This window comes from Microcaecilia unicolor, unplaced genomic scaffold, assembly GCF_901765095.1.
Source record: "Microcaecilia unicolor unplaced genomic scaffold, aMicUni1.1, whole genome shotgun sequence".
In the NCBI taxonomy this organism is placed as follows: Eukaryota; Metazoa; Chordata; class Amphibia; order Gymnophiona; family Siphonopidae; genus Microcaecilia; species Microcaecilia unicolor.
This window is the reverse complement of record NW_021963753.1, coordinates 1-17853: the sequence shown is the minus strand read 5'-3', so window position 1 is coordinate 17853 and position 17853 is coordinate 1. Positions and strand designations below refer to the sequence as shown.

Here is a 17853-nt window from a genome sequence, read left to right as displayed (position 1 = left end):
AGAATGTCCCACAACGAAGGCGCCAGAGTCGACTGGCGCCACAGAAAACTCTTCGGCTGATGGGGTTTGGGGACCCCCGCCAGCAAACAAGGTACCTGATGTGGTGGCGGGGTGGGGGGGCAGGCAGCAACGGAGGGGGGTCAAATGTAGAGGGGGCCAGGGCGTAATCTGTGGGGACCCATGCCCCCGTGGCCCCACGTAGCTATGCCCCTGGCTTATAGAAATGATAAGTAGTAGTAGTAGTACTTCTTGTGATCTTGGGCAAGTCACTTAACTCTCTGTTATGTCAGATACAAACTTAGGTCGTGAGTAGGACAGGGAAAATACCCAGTGTAGCTAAATGTAACTCACCTGGAATTGCTCCTTAAAAAGTATGAGCACAATCCAAATAAATGATAGCTTGGTTATTTTAGAAGCTTTGTTTGAAAGCCGCATAGAATTAAATTTGAGTAGATGCGGTCTATAAGTACTAACTACTACTACTTATCATTTCTATAGTGCTACTAGACGTACACAGAGCTGTACACTGAACAGAGCTTACAATCTAATCAAGATAGACAAACAGGACAAATAAGGGATAAGGGAATTGCTTAAGGTGGGAATGATAAAACAGACATGGGTACTGAACAAGTGAATAGGAGTTAGGAGTTAAAAGTGCTTCAAAAATGTCGGCTTTTAGCCTAGATATGAAGATGGCCAGAGCTGGAGCTTGACTTACTGATTCAGGAAGTCTATTCCAGGTGTATGGTGCAGCAAGATAAAAGGAACGGAGTCTGGAGTTGGCAGTGGAGGAGAAGAGTAAAGATAAGAGAGATTTACCCAATGAACAGAGTTCCCAGGGAGGAGTGTAGGGAGAGGTAAGAGTAGAGAAGTTCTGAGGAACTGCAGAGTGAATGCACTTGTAACCCAATAAGAGTTTGAATTGTATTCAGAAACGGATAGGGAGCCAATGAAGTGACTTGAGGAGAGGACTAATATGAGCATAGCAACACTGGCAGAATATAAATCATGCAACAGAATTTTGAACAGATTGAAGGGGAGAGAATGGCTTAGTGGGAGACCTGTGAGAAGCAAGTTGCAGTAGTTTAAATGAGGTGATAAGAATGTGGATAAGGGTTTTGGTAGAATACTCAGAAAGGAGGGGACGAATTTTGGTGATGTTATAGAGAAAGAAATGATAGGTTTTAGCAGTCTGTTGGATATGTGCAGATAAAAAGAGAGGAGTCAAAGATGACCCCAAGGTTATGAGTTGATGAGTCAGGGAGGATGAAAGTGCTATTCACAGAGATAGAGAATGGGAGAAGGAGAGGTGGGTTTAGGGGGAAAGATAAGAAGCTCGGTGTTGGCCATGTTTAGTTTCAGATGGCGGTGAGACATCCAGGCAGAAATGTCAGAAAGGCTGAGATATGAGCTTGGATTCCTGCTGAAATTTCTGGTGTGGAGAAGTAGATCTGGGAGTCATCAGCATAAAGGATATTGAAAACTATGGGAGGAGATCAGAGCACCAGAGGAAGAAATATAGATGGAGAAAAGAAGAAGTCCCAAGACAGAGCCCTGAGGTGCACCAACTGATAGAGAGATAGAAGTGGAGAAGGAACCACCAGAGCATAAACTAAAAGTGTGATGGAAAAGATAGAAGAACACAAAGAAAGAACAGAGCCCTGAAATCCAAGTGAAGACAGTGTATCAAGGTGTAGGTGGTAGTCAACAGTGTCAAAAGCAGCATGAAGGATGAAGAAAGAATAGAGACCTTTGGATCTGTCCAGGAAAGGTCATTGGAGACTTTAGCAAGGGCTGTTTCAGTTGAATGTAGATGGTGAAAGCCAGATTGAAGTGGATCAAGAATAGCTTGAGATGAAAGGAAGTCAAGACAACGGCAGTAAACAGCATGTTCAAGTATCTTGGATAGGAAAGGGAAGAGGGAGATTGGTCAATAGTTGGAAGGGCAGGTAGGGTCCAATGAAGTTTTTTTTTAATGAGTGATGTAACTACAGCATGTTTGAAGGCATCAGGAACATCACTTTCCACTGCAAATGTTGCCTTAGAAAGTGAAAGATGGGTGGGAATAGAATCAGAAGAACAGGTAGTCAGTTTGGAGGAGGAAAGAAAATGTGCAATTTCCTCTTCAGTGATTTCAGAAAAGGAAGAAAAAGAGGCAGGGGTTGCAGGAACATTGACAGAATGGACTGGGGAAAGGAGAGGTGACTTGGTTCAGAACTCGAGCTTAATCTTGTGAACCTTATCATGAAATTACTCAGCCATAATCTGTGGAAAAGTGAAGGAGGGGTTGGAGGTGAAGGAGAGAGTTCAGTGTGGCAAAGAAATGCTGAGGGTTTGAGCCAAGAGAGTTTGTCAAATGGATGTAGTAGTCCTGTTTGGCAAGTGAAAGAGCAGACTGGAAGAAGGTCAGCAAGAATTTGAAATGTATGAAGTCAGCATGGGCATGAAATTTCAGCCAAAGGCGTTCAGCAGATCTGGCATAGGAACGTAGGTAGCAGATTCTAGAGGTTGGCCAAGGCTGGAGTTTGGTATGCCTTACAGAACGGGAAATGGGATGAGCGAGAGTATCCAGAGCAGAGGAGAGAACAGTATTATAAGAAGACAGAGCCTCATTGACAAACCTGGATAACATGGTGGTTGAGAAGAGGGATGAAACGCTGGTGGAGAGTGCAAGAGCCAACAGCCTGAAGATTCCTAAATGTATTGGTGGAGATTGGACAGGAATGGGGGGAAGGGGTGTTTAAGTGTGAAGGTTATCAGATGATTGTCAGAGAGGGGAAGAACAGATGTGCAGAAACTGGAGACTGAGCAGTTGGAAAATAAGACAAGATCAAGACAGTGGCCATTTTGGTGAGTAGAGGGAAGTGGAGCACTTCTGAAGATTGAAGAAGGATGTTAAAGCAAGAACTGAGAGGCATAAGAGTCAGAGGGATCATTAGATTGAATGTTAAAATGTCCAAGAATGAGGGAAAGAGATGAGGGTTCGAGAAAGAAGGAAAGCCAGTGGTCAAAGTAATGTAATTTAATTGAATGTAATTTACACAAATCCGCAGAAGGAACAGCTACCAATTTTGGAAGATGGCTAAATCTTATCATATTTTCCGAAGGCTCCATTTTATAATGAAGCACCAAATTATCCTTTACCAGAGAATCCACAGATATTTCCAATGTCTTAATTTTCTTATCGGCAGAATCTAGATGCATAGAGTTTTCATCAAACTGTGTTTGCAAACCTGTCAAATTAACGCAGAGACTGCTAACTACTGCCTGCTAGATAAATAACAATGATATTCCACCATTTTCCATGTAGCTAAGTGGTTTCAGTGAAAACAGCCTTTTTGCTGTCCTAAATTAAACCACGGAGCAATATGAAGAGCGGTTGAATATTGCCAACTATCTGTACAATTCGGTGGATTACCCTAGTTCCACCCTCAGTATGGCCTGGCACAATCCAGGTAGTGCTGGGTTGGAAGAGTTTTCAGTGGCACTATCAGTTAGAGCAAGCTCTGTTCCTCCATCTGGTTTGCCGTAGGACTAGGGCACCACAATTACTGCATTGAGGAGTCCTTTTACAAAAGCGTGCTAGTGTTTTAGATGCGTGCTAAAAATAAGCACTGCTACATGCTATAGAAAAGCTGTATTATGGAAAGAAAAACAAATTTATTTGATTGCCACTTAAATCTTAATTGTCCTGGGAGGCATTTCTATAGGTGGGTTCCTCTAGTGCCCCGATGCCACATGGTGAGAACCTATTCTATAAAGGCATCTTGGCACCCAGATTCCATTTAAGAAGACTGGTGATCTTGATATCAGCATGCCTCACATTACACCTCACAGTTAACACCAGCTATAGACCTGGTGTAATGAGCACATAAATGGAGGAACTCTATAGGATGTCCAAGTTGGAATGTCTCAAGTTCCACTAGTGTCTTAGAATAGAATCTGCCAAGATAGAGCCTGTTCTCAAATGCATGGAGAAATGGACACTTATGCACTGCTACGTGCAGAAGGAACATCTATTTTAGAAAAATAGACATCTAATACTCAAGAGTAATCTAAGGAATTATGTTTTCATGGAAAGGGTGGTGGACGTGTGGAATTGCCTCCCGGTGGAGGTGGTGAAGACAAGGACTATGTCTGAATTTACGAAAGCGTGTGATATGCACATAGGATCTCTTAGGGAAAGGAGGAGATAGGGGTTGCTGTAGATGGGCAGACTGGATGGATGAGAGAGAGAGAGAGAGAGAGAGAGAGAAATTCAAACAAGGAGAACCAGGTTTGATTCCTACTGTGGCTCCTTGTGACTTTTGGCAAGTCACCTAACCCTCCATTGTCCTTGATACAAAAAACTTAGATTGTGGATTTTGAGCACACTCTGAAGTTGCTGCTCCCCTAGGCAGAGGCTTCTTAACAATGTAGAACCCCAAAGAAGCGAAAGATTCTGGAATCCTAAAGAGTAACAAGATTCCGGAACCCCAAAGAGTAGCAACATTCCATGCTACCAATCCCAGGGACAAGCAGTGGCTTCCCCCATGTGTAGCTCAATAGCAGACTATGGACGTTTCCTTCTGGAACTTATTTATTTGTTACATTTGTATCCCACATTTTCCCACCTATTTGCAGGCTCAATGTGGCTTGCATAGTACCGTAGGGGCATTCGCCATCTCCGGTAGAGAAACAAATACAAAGAGTTGTTGTGGTCGAATAAGGTTCATGTGTTATAGACACATTGGGGAATCGTATAAAGGAAGAGTTATACAATGTCTATTACAAGCTTTGGTTTCATTGTGTTGCAAGGTTTAGGCACTTAAGTTGGGTCGATAGGGTATGCCTTTTTGAACAGGTTGATTTTTGGTGATTTCCGGAAGTTTAAGTGGTCATACATTGTTTTCACAGCTTTCGGTAGTGCGTTCCACAGTTGTGTGCTTATGTAAGAGAAGCTGGATGCATAAGTTGATTTGTATTTGAGTCCTTTGCAACTTGGGTAGTGGAGATTTAGGTATGTTTGTGCTGATCCGATTGTGTTTCTTAATGGCAGGTCTATGAGGTCTGTCGTGTATTATATCACAATTTCAGAATTGCTGTTAACACAGAGAAAGATCTGTGCTGATGGGAGCCCACCATATAGTGCAAACAATGCAAGAAGGATGGGAGCCAGCTGGCACTCCGACGAGCTACTTTCTCACTTTTTTGCCCATGGTGACATTACAGGGGCAGGTCCTGTGAGCCAGGGGGAGGCTGAGCTCAACAACTGGAGGAGACTTGTATGACTTGTGAGATTGTCTGCAAAAGTTAAAGAGGGCCTTTTGGACGGTCCAGCCCCTGTGTTTCAGCGGGGAACATGGAACTGACATTATTAATGGACGCTTTGCTAGTTACAATGCCCAGCTTGTGAGTAAGGCGGGCGTAGACTTGAACTGTGCTGTCTTTGACAACACACAACCTAACTGGACAAGGAGGATGGCAGGTCATTGAATACACCGAGAGTACGCAATGCCCCAACTTGTAGAAGGCAGGGCAAGCTGGAGAGCAGTGATTAATTTAAGCCTTGAGTGTTCCAAGAATTGTTTAATAGATACGCTAATAAAGCTTTGTTCCCCACAACTTATTGAATCCTGACTGTATTAAAGTTAAGTAAGCGAATATATAAGATGACAGGTGACGCAAGCGCTGCCCTGCCTATGTTATATCTTTAGAGGCGAGAGCAGCAGCGTGGCTGAGCTCTTCTACTTGCTGAAATTCCTGGCTCCTATATGTTGGACACCGCAAGTCCCTGACATTGAAATGCTGGCGATCGTCGGACAGATGCGGTGGCAAAAGATATTAAGTTAATTACTTATCTGATCATAAAACATTGTTAAAAAAGGCACAGGGGGTCTTTTTATGCCGATGATAGAGACAATGAACCAGAGGCGTTGCTAGGTGGGGCGCCAGGGGAGCGACTGCTCCCCCAAATGAACTTCAGACAATGTCAGCGCCTGTTTTTCAGGTGGTCTGTTGCATCTATGCAGTGCGTGCACGCATCTGTCCACTCCCCCTGGCATCACAACCTGGCTGTGATTCTGCACTGAACTCGTTCAGACCATAGCTATTTTTCACTCCTCATTTTCCGGTGTGAGGGGGGGGGGGGTTCTTATTTAATTTATGTTATATCTTTATCACTAATTTTCACGAAATCCTGACCTGTACACCATTTTCTCTCATTATAAACAGAAAGCCCTAAAAGGCGCTCAACACTCACATGTCCTTGGTCATCCAACTCGTTGTTCGTAAGTTTCAGTTTGTCAAAGCTGATCACCTGCCTCATCCAGGTCTCGCCGGAAGCCGGTGAATCAGGGTGAATATACACACGAGGAGGAACAGGGGAATCCGCATTACCAGCCACCATCCATTTAGAACTATGGTACACATATCTGTGAGGGGAAAAAAACAGCATAGACAAACCATAGTTATACGAAAACCAAGCAATACTATGGCAGCTTTTAAGGGAAGAGCAGACAGAATAAAAATAGAAAATTATCCCTGTCAACTGCTAAACAGCTTGCAAATGCAAACAAAGGACACACTTTGAAATTAGGAGTGGGCAATTAACGCATTAATAATGCAATCAGGACTCTGTTTAGTACGTTGCATTATAGGCATGTTAATGTCTTTAACGCGCGTTAACCATGTACATGCATTAACCATCTACACGCCTACAATATCCATATATGTGCCTACACGGTTAGCACGCACGCTAATTGTAAGGCGCGTTAAAAATGCTAACACACCTTAGTAAACAGGGCCCTTTAATGTGTTCATTTTTTAACGTACCAAGTTAATTTTAACGCTGCAACATTTTTTTTTAATGCATTCCGCCCCCACCCCCGTGCTTACCTTTACAGCTGAGCTCCTCATTTTTCTCCTTTCTTGCCGTCTCAAAGTCTTTGTCTTCCGCTGCACGGCTGGGCTCTGTAGATACTTGAGCCGCACCATGCAGGAAGTTGGGGAAGTCTTATCGGACTTGAAATTGTGAGATTTCCCCAACTTCCTGCATGGTGCGGCTCAGACTTTGAGGCAGCGAGGAAGGAGAAAAATCCTGAGCTCAGCTGTAAAGGTAAATACTGGGGGGGGGGGGGGGGGGGGGGAATGCTGAGCTGAGCGAAACAGAGCCAAACCCCTCAGTAGTCATTGGTCAGCATTACTTGGGTGACTAGCACTGGAGTGGAGGAGTGGCCTAGTGGTTAGAGCACTGGTCTTGCAATCCAGCCAAGTCACTTAACCCTCCATTGCCTCAGGTACAAACTTAGATTGTGAGCCCTCCTGGGACAGAGAACTATCCAGAGTACCTGAATGTAACTCACCTTGAGCTACTACTCAAAAAGGTGTGAGCAAAATCTAAATAAATATATGGAATGTTGCTACTATTGAAAATTCTACATGGAATGTTGCCACTTTTTGAGATTCTGGAATGTTGCTACTATTTGAGATTCTAGATGGAATGTTGCTACTAGTAGAGGAGTGGCTTAGTGGTTAGAGCACTGGTCTTACAATTCAGAGGTGGCCAGTTCAAATCCCACTGCTGCTCCCTCCCTGTGATCTTGGGCAAGTCACTTAACCCTCCATTGCCTTGGGTACAAACTTAGATCATTGTGAGCCCTCCTGGGACAGAGAAATATCCAGAGTACCTGAATGTAACTCACCTTGAGCTACTACTCAAAAAGGTGTGAGCAAAATCTAAATAAATAAAAATAGCACTAGCAAATCAGTGGCAATTTCTGGAAAGCAGTAGCAGTTTAAGGTAGGACAGGTTTTTTGATGGTGGCTGAATATCACCAACTAATTCTGTCTGCTGAGAACAAACCAGTCTCTACCCTTCCACTGTTTGCATGGTGCATGCATGGCCTGTTTTACCCGTAGATACTGGAACTTCATATAGCATTCCCAAATGGGATCTTTTATGACCTGCTCCAATAACACGTTTCCCCTTCTACAACTGTATCCGTAGATTTGAAAATCAATGGCAAGCACATTCAGGATCAGAAACTTCTTCTCAGGTTGCAGAAATATATTTTGCTGGGTTTTTTTTTTTTTTTTTTCATTTTTATTCCTTCCCCGCATTGCATTTCACTTCAGTTTCAGTATTATGTGTTGTAAAGGTATACGACACTTTTGAAAGTTTGTTACGTTTTGTTGGAATTACAATTTATGGGCCACAACATATACCTTTTAAATTTCATGATTAAATGCACGATTAAAAAGCTCGAATGCAGGATTAATTGCAATTACAGTTTTTGATCGTTGTCCACTCATTTTACAAAGCCACGCTAGTGATTCCTGTGCGGTAAACGAGAAGAAGCCCATCCAATTCCTATGGGCTTCCTCTCATTTACCACGTGGAAATCGCTAGTGCTAAGGGGGTCTTTTACGTAGGCAAATTGGTGTTTTCAGCACGCTTTAAAAATAGGCACACGCTAAAGACGCCCATAGGAATACATTGGTATCTTTAGCATTTAGCGCACACCTATTTTTAATGCGCACTAAAAATGCCAGCGTGCCTTCGTAAAAGAACTCCTAAGTTTGCTTGAACTAGGCCCAGCCTTTCAAAAAGTTATAAGCAGGATACACGTGGAGTGGCATAATCGAACGGGGCGCCCTAGTTTTCCTGAGGACAACCTTGCAGGATGTCCCCGCAAAGGGGCGGGGAAACCTGTATTATCGAAACAAGATGCGCGTTCATCTTTCATTTCGATAATACGGTCGGGGACGCCCAAATCTCGACATTTAGGTCAGCCTTAGAGGTGGTCGTCCTTAGAGATGGTCGTCCCCGGTTTTCGGCAATAACGGAAACCGAGGATGCCCATCTCAGAAACGACCAAATGCAAGCCATTTGGTCATGGGAGAAGCCAGCATTCACAGTGCACTGGTCCCCCTGACATGACAGGACACCAACCGGGCACCCTAGGGGGCACTGCAGTGGACTTCAGAAAAAGCTCCCAAGGTACATAGCTCCCTTACCTTGTGTGCTGAGCCCCCCAACCCCCCCAACCCCACTCCCCAACTGTACACCACTACCATAGCCCTTAGGGTTGAAGGGGGGCACCTACATGTGGGTACAGTGGGTTTTGAAGGGCTCACATTTACCACCTCAAGTGTAACAGGTGGGGGATGGGCCTGGGTCCACCTGCCTGAAATGCACTGCACCCACTAAAACTGCTCCAGGGACCTGCATACTGCTGTCATGGAGCTGGATATGATATTTGAGGCTGGCATAGAGGCTGGAAAAAATATTTAAAAAAATTTTTTTTGAGGGGGGGAGGGGGTTAGTGACCACTGGGGGAGTAAGGGGAGATCATCCCTGATTCCCTCCGGTGGTCATCTGGTCAGTCCAGGCACATTTTTGTGACTTGGTCGTAAAAAAAGACCTAGTAAAGTCGGCCAAGAGTTCATCAGGCACGCCCTTCTTTTTTCCATTATCGGCCGAGGACGCCCATGTGTTAAGCACGCCCCAGTCCCGCCTTCGCTATGCTTCCAACACGCCTCCGTGAACTTGGTCGTTCCCAGAATGGAAAGCAGTTGAAGACGCCCAAAATCGGCTTTCGATTATGCCGATTTGGGCAACCCTGTGAGAAGGACGCCCATCTTCCGATTTGTGTCGAAAGATGGACGCCCTTCTCTTTCGAAAATAAGCCTGATACACACACAAAACCAAGAACTGCAATACATGCACGCTCCCAGAAATTAGCACTGTCTGATGGACCTGTTTCTTCATATTGAGCTGAGACAAAAAAAATTCATAAATATTTTATACATTATTTTATTTGTAGCATCACTTTTAATACCGCTGATCAAATGTGTTATATCAAGAGGTGAGAAAATGTCCATTTTAAACTTACTGAGAAAATTGTACTTTTGGATACTGGTGAGACGAATGCCCTCCTCAGAAGAGTGTCACAGACTATTTTCAGAACAATATCATTTCTTTTCTAGACTTATAGACACTTTTAAGAGATATATATTTTCCCGGATATTAAAGAACACGTAGTGAAAGTGCATTGCGTACTTTGAATTCATTTCTAGTTCACTCACACCATTTTTTGGGGAGTTCAAGGAGACTTAAAATAAAATATAAGAGGAATGTCCCTACCCCCGTGCACCTATTCAAACATCTCTGTATATTTTCTCCTCTGTTCAGTACAAAGCCACACATTCTCATATCCGTCTCATTGAAAGAAGAAACCCCACAGCTGCTACAGTTTTGAATTCAGAAACCTATTATTTATTTTTATTTTTGTTACATTTGTACCCCACGCTTTCCCACTCATGGCAGGCTCAATGCGGCTTACATGGGGCAATGGAGGGTTAAGTGACTTGCCCAGAGTCACAAGGAGCTGCCTATGCCTGAAGCGGGAATTGAATTCAGTTCCCCAGGACCAAAGTCCACCACCCTAACCACTAGGCCACTCCTCCACTGTTGCTACTATTTGAGATTCTACATGGAATGTTGCTATTCCACTAGCAACATTCCACGTAGAAGTCGGCCCTTGCAGATCACCAATGTGGCCGCGCAGGCTTCTGCAGGACGTCAGACTCACAGAAACAGAAGCCTGCGCAGCCTTCTACATGGAATGTTGCTACTGGAATAGCAACATTCCATGTAGAATCTCCAATAGTAGCAACATTCTATGTAGAATGTCCAATAGTATCTATTTTATGTTTGTTACATTTGTACCCCGCGCTTTCCCACTCATGGCAGGTTCAATGCGGCTAACATGGGGCAATGGAGGGTTAAGTGACTTGCCCAGAGTCACAAGGAGCTGCCTGTGCCTGAAGTGGGAATCAAACTCAGTTCCCCAGGACCAAAGTCCGTTACCCTAACCATTAGGCCACTCCTCTACTGTTGCTACTATTTGAGATTCTACATGGAATGTTGCTATTCCACTAGAAGTCGGCCCTTGCAGATCACTAATGTGGCCGCGCAGGCTTCTGCTTCTGTGAGTCTGACGTCCTGCACATACGTACAGGACGTCAGACTCACAGAAACAGAAGCCTGCGCAGCCTTCTACATGGAATGTTGCTAGTGGAATAGCAACATTCCATGTAGAATCTCCACTAGTGGCAATATTCCATGCAGAATGTCCAATAGTAGCAACATTCCATGTAGAATCTCCAATAGTATCTATTTTATTTTTGTTACATTTGTACCCTGCGCTTTCCCACTCATGGCAGGCTCAATGCAGCTTACATGGGGCAATGGAGGGTTAAGTGAGTTGCCCAGAGTCACAAGGAGCTGCCTGTGCCTGAAGTGGGAATCGAACTCAGTTCCTCAGGACCAAAGTCCACCACCCTAACCACTAGGCCACTCCTCCACTGTTGCTACTATTTGAGGTTCTACATGGAATGTTGCTATTCCACTCACTAGCAACATTCCATGTAGAAGTCGGCCCTTGCAGATCACCAATGTGGCCGCGCAGGCTTCTGCTTCTGTGAGTCTGACGTCCTGCACGTACGTGCAGGACGTCATACTCACAGAAACAGAAGCCTGCGCAGCCTTCTACATGGAATGTTGCTCGTAGAATAGCAACATTCCATGTAGAATCTCCAATAGTAGCAAAATTCCATGTAGAATCTCCACTAGTGGCAATATTCCATGCAGAATGTCCAACAGTAGCAACATTCCATGTAGAATCTCCAATAGTAGCAACATTCCATGTAGAATCTCCAACAGTAGCAACATTCCATGTAGAATCTCCAATAGTAGCAAAATTCCATGTAGAATCTCCACTAGTGGCAATATTCCATGCAGAATGTCCAATAGTAGCAACATTCCATGTAGAATCTCCAATAGTAGCAACATTCCATGTAGAATCTCCAATAGTATCTATTTTATTTTTGTTACATTTGTACCCTGCGCTTTCCCACTCATGGCAGGCTCAATGCGGCTTACATGGGGCAATGGAGGGTTAAGTGACTTGCCCAGAGTCACAAGGAGCTGCCTGTGCCGGGAATCGAACTCAGTTCCAAAGTCCACCACCCTAACCACTAGGCCACTCCTGCAGATGGATTGAGTACATAAATTATCATCAGGAGGGGACAATATATGGTAAACTCATTTAAGTCAATCTTCCTCATATCCTGAAACCGTAACTAGGAGTCATTACATCACTCCCATCACTGCCGCTCCCGGAGAAGAGCAATGCTCCTGGCCTCCTGCTGACAAGATAGAATTCTGGCAGCTCTGCCAGCCACTCAGTGGATTGTTTAAACACCCTCTGATTACAGGCAGCGGTAATAGAATTAAGATGACTGCTGAGGGTTTTTATGGAGACATCTGGATCTAATCTGAAAAAACAAGACATCATCATTGCACATATGGAAGCATGTGTGAGTGTGGCAGAGACCTGCCTGCCTGTTTTCTACTCTTCTGAAGTGCTTCCATATATACTTCTGACTGTTAAAACATCCCCTGGACTTTTCGTCCCTGTGAATGAACGGCAGCTCTACTAAAATCACTTGCTGTGATGGGTTGTTTTTTTTTTTTAATAGCCAAATGTTCTGCTCTTGAACCAAGTTTGAAATTACATAGGATATGATATTATTTCTGGCTGGCTGGTGCCACGCAAAGGGCTTCGATTTGATTTGCAGGCCAGCTCTTCTGTTCTCCAAACCGGACAGAACTGGGAATGCTATGCTTCACAAACCCTTGGGAGAGGGCGCTTCGGCCATTCTTCAGGGGGTGACACCTAGTGGCCAGAGTCAGCATCCACGTGAGCAGGTTTTGTAAGGAGCTGCAGCCTGTGATCCCTGACCCAGGGGCTGTCTCAGAAATGCCTGCAGTAATTTGGGAGTGAGATATTAAAATATGCAAAAGCATTGCCAGGCATTATTCCCCCTTATGCTACTTGTAAATGAAGTGTTATTCAATCTGTATTGCTCTCAACAGTTGTTATTAGTTATGGAGGAAAAGACTTCATATGAGAGCAAGCCAGACTCATATTTGGAAAAACAAAATATGAAAGTGCAAAACCCCTAAGAGAAAAGCTACACTGGCTTCCACTCAAGGAACGTATTGCGTTCAAGGTATGCACTCTCATTCAAAAAATCATTCACGGAGATGCCCCAGCCTACATGTTAGACCTGGTAGACCTACCCCCCAGGAACGGTCTGTGCCAGAGGCGGGCTGGTGGTTGGGAGGCGGGGCTGGTGCTGGGCAGACTTGTACAGTCTGTGCCCTGACAATGGCAGATGCAAATCAAGGTAAGGTTTACACAAAAAGTAGCACACGTGAAATTATCTTGTTGGGCAGACTGAATGGACCGTGCAGGTCTTTTTCTGCCGTCATCTACTATGAAACTATGAATCGCTAAAAGATCAGCCCGCACATTCCTGAATCTTCACTTCCCCAGCTGTAAAGGTCTAAAATACAGACTAACGCATGCGTCAAGTTTTTCCTACCTGAGCACGCAGCAATGGAATGCATTGCCGCTTAACCTAAACGCTATTCACGAACTAACCAACTTTCGTAAATCTCTGAAGACCTACCTCTTCCACAAGGCATGCCACAATGATCAATAGCTGTAAAGGTAACACTTCTCCACTTTACCTATACTTGGAATCGTTTTCCTCTCATATCCGTTTGCTTAATCTTACTATCCAGCTTATAATCGAACGAGAAAAACGCCCAAGTTCCGACCTAAATCGGGAGATGGGCGTTTATCTCACAAAAACGATTAAAGCGGTATAATCGAAAGCCGATTTTGGACGTTTTCAACTGCACTCCGTCGCGGATGCGGACAAAGTTGATGGGGGCGTGTCAGAGGTGTGGCGAAGGCGGAACTGGGGCGTGGTTATCTGCCGAACAGAGATGGGCGCATTTCACAGATAATGGGACAAAAGTATGCGTTTTTAGCTAGAATTTAGGGCACTTTTCCTGGACCCTGTTTTTTCACGAATAAGGCCCCAAAAAGTGCCCTAAATGACCAGATGACCACTGGAGGGAATCGGGGATGACTTCCCCTGACTCCCCCAGTGGTCATAAACCCCCTCCCACCACAAAAAGATGTTTCACAACTTTTTATTTTGACCCTCAAATGTCATACCCACCTCCCTGGCAGCAGTATGCAGGTCCCTGGAGCAGTTGTTAGGGGGTGCAGTGGACTTCAGGCAGGTGGACCCAGGCCCATCCCCCCCCTACCTGTTACAATTGTGCTGCTTAATGCTTAGTCGTCCAACCCCCCCCCCCCCGAACCCACTGTACCCACATGTAGGTGCCCCCCTTCACTCCTTAGGGCTATAGTAATGGTGTAGACTTGTGGGCAGTGGGTTTTGAGGGGGATTTGGGGGGCTCTACACACAAGGGAAGGGTGCTATGCACCTGGGAGCTCTTTTACCTTTTGTTCTGTTTTTGTAAAAGTGCCTCCTAGGGTGCCTGGTTGGTGTCCTGGCATGTTAGGGGGACCAGTGCACTACGACTCCTGGCCCCTCCCACGAACAAATGCCTTGGATTTATTCGTTTTTGAGCTGGGCGATTTCATTGTCCATTATCGCTGAAAAGCAAAAACGCCCAGCTCACAACTTGGCGAATAAAACATGGACGTCTAATTGTTTCGAAAATACACTTGGGTCCGCCCCTTCACGGACCCGTTCTCGGAGATAAACGCCCATGGAGATAGACGTTTCTGTTCGATTATGCCCCTCTATGTCATCCATGTTCTCTATGTACACCAACTGTTATCTAATCTGGTATGGCGAATGCCATAACGATACATTGTAAGCCACATTGAGCCTGCAAATAGGTGGGAAAATGTGGGATACAAATGCCACAAATAAATAATAAGAAGGCAGAGCGTCTGAAGTCTTTTCCTCCATAACTAATAACGACTACATTTTGAGAGCATTATTTGTAATCAATACAGGAGTGGCCTAGTGGTTAGGGTGGTGGACTTTGGTCCTGGGGAACTGAGGAACTGAGTTTGATTCCCACTTCAGGCACAGGCAAGACTCTGGGCAAGTCACTTAACCCTCCATTGCCCCATGTAAGCCGCATTGAGCCTGCCATGAGTGGGAAAGCGCAGGGTACAAATGTAACAAAAATAAATATATACTATTGGAGATTCTACGTGGAATGTTGCTACTATTGGAGATTCTACATGGGATGTTGCTATTCCACTAGCAACATTCCATGTAGAAGGCCGCGCAGGCTTCTGTTTCTGTGAGTCTGATGTCCTGCACGTACGTCAGACTCACAGAAGTAGAAGCCTGCACGGCCACATTGGTGATCTGCAAGGGCTGACTTCTACATGGAATGTTGCTAGTGGAATAACAACATTCCATGTAGAATCTCAAATAGTAGCAACAGTGGAGGAGTGGCCTAGTGGTTAGGGTGGTGGACTTTGGTCCTGAGGAACTGAGTTCGATTCCCACTTCAGGCACAGGCAGCTCCTTGTGACTCTGGGCAAGTCACTTAACCCTCCATTGCCCCATGTAAGCCGCATTGAGCCTGCCATGAGTGGGAAAGTGCGGGGTACAAATGTTAACAAAAAAAAAAAATACAGATTGAATATCAGGCATTATAAATGAAAGCTCATGGTACCATTACCCAAAAAACTGGTTCCCATTGAGCAAGCACAGAAAGAAACTGCTAGGCAGAAAAACTGTTTCTAGTACTAACATGTAAAAGCAATACATGAATTTCCAAAGCATCCTATTGTCCGAGTACTTCTCCTGTGGGCAAAGTATGGGAAGACATTTTGGAAAATAAATAAGGTTATGAATTAATAGTTGTTATAGGCATAAGGTGATAGCCATAGATTCAGAAGCAATTCTGTAGACCCAGTTAAACAATGTACTGTTTTAAAAAAGGTGGATTTGAAATGTTATACTATACTATCCTGCTTATAATCGAACGAGAAAAACGCCCAAGTTCCGACCTAAATCGGGAGATGGGCGTTTATCTCACAAAACGAATAAAGCGGTATAATCGAAAGCCGATTTTTGGACGTTTTCAACTGCACTCCGTCGCGGATGCGGACAAAGTTGATGGGGGCGTGTCAGAGGTGTGGCGAAGGCGGAACTGGGGCGTGGTTATCTGCCGAACAGAGATGGGCGCATTTCACAGATAATGGGACAAAAGTATGCGTTTTTAGCTAGAATTTAGGGCACTTTTCCTGGACCCTGTTTTTTCACGAATAAGGCCCCAAAAAGTGCCCTAAATGACCAGATGACCACTGGAGGGAATCGGGATGACCTCCCCAGACTCCCCCAGTGGTCATAAACCCCCTCCCACCACAAAAAATGATGTTTCACAACTTTTTATTTTGACCCTCAAATGTCATACCCACCTCCCTGGCAGCAGTATGCAGGTCCCTGGAGCAGTTGTTAGGGGTGCAGTGGACTTCAGGCAGGTGGACCCAGGCCCATCCCCCCCTACCTGTTACAATTGTGCTGCTTAATGCTTAGTCGTCCAACCCCCCCAAACCCACTGTACCCACATGTAGGTGCCCCCCTTCACTCCTTAGGGCTATAGTAATGGTGTAGACTTGTGGGCAGTGGGTTTTGAGGGGGATTTGGGGGGCTCTACACACAAGGGAAGGGTGCTATGCACCTGGGAGCTCTTTTACCTTTTGTTCTGTTTTTGTAAAGTGCCCCCTAGGGTGCCTGGTTGGTGTCCTGGCATGTTAGGGGGACCAGTGCACTACGACTCCTGGCCCCTCCCACGAACAAATGCCTTGGATTTATTCGTTTTTGAGCTGGGCGATTTCATTGTCCATTATCGCTGAAAAGCAAAAACGCCCAGCTCACAACTTGGCGAATAAAACATGGACGTCTAATTTTTTCGAAAATACGCTTGGGTCCGCCCCTTCACGGACCCGTTCTCGGAGATAAACGCCCATGGAAATAGGCGTTTCTGTTCGATTATGCCCCTCTTATGCTACATATGTTTTATATACTGCACAATATCCAAAATGGACTTCATGGCGGTGAAATTAAAACTTAAAACTCTTCTCTAGAAGAGGAAGCTACAAAGATTTAAAAAAAACCCAATCCATTCTCTTATCAAAATTCAACAAAATCCAACATCACTAACATTCAGGACTCATATATAAGTCTTCAAGAGTTTCGGAATCAGAGAAAGTGACGACACTTACCTCTAACGCTAATACATTCCAGAGTCTAGCCTCACGGACTGAAAATAAAGGAGTGTATATCCTGTTCCCTTACTTTAAATCAGAAAGGTTGGCCAAGCTCCTGATTTAAGGGCCTTATTCAGCAGTAAAGATCTGGTAGACTTAAGAATGATTAAGGCCCAACCCAGGGTCAGAATATCCCATTGATAAGTTAAGCGCCTTTAAGTCTGTTATCATATCAGCTGTTATACTGGGCAGGTGCTGAAACAGAAATACAATTAAACATTTAGGGGTCCTTTTACTAAGCAGTGGAAAGCGCACTAACGCATGCTTACCGCAGGTTAAAATGTACTAACGTGGGGCAAACTCAGGCATATCTATACAAACACGTTTAAACACTAGACAATCGTGGGCTATCAGAAACTCATGTGGGATTTCACAAGGAGAAAATTCCTCAGAATCCTTCTGGATTTGGACAAATCCTAGGTTTACAATGGCAGGACTTTTATGCCGTTGTTAAGTTTCTATCATCGGGGGAAAAAACTTAAGTGCTGTTGTTTCTTTTCTGGCGCTGATATATAGAGTCTGACTTGAATATAAGAAGCAAATATAATAAAAGTCCTGAAAGCTGGTCTCGACGGGCCCCGTTAAACAAGGGCTGGGCCCGTTCAAGACAGTTCTGGAAGGGGCATGAGCGGGGGAAGGGGTGAGACGCGCCACGGGGGTGACGCGCGGAAGGGTGTGTGGT

General features: G+C 44.8%; 1 protein-coding gene across 1 annotated transcript in view; it reads right to left on the bottom strand.

The window, feature by feature from the left end:
- The window catches only part of LOC115459612 (T-box transcription factor TBX18-like), a gene marked incomplete at its 5' end in the record, with an annotated part of 43211 nt that extends 36798 nt beyond the window's left edge, over positions 1-6413 (bottom strand). The window contains one exon of the mRNA XM_030189421.1: positions 6242-6413. Within this exon, the coding sequence (XP_030045281.1) occupies positions 6242-6413 (172 nt within the window). The remainder of the gene's footprint in view (positions 1-6241) is intronic.
- Positions 6414-17853: the final 11440 nt, after the last annotated feature.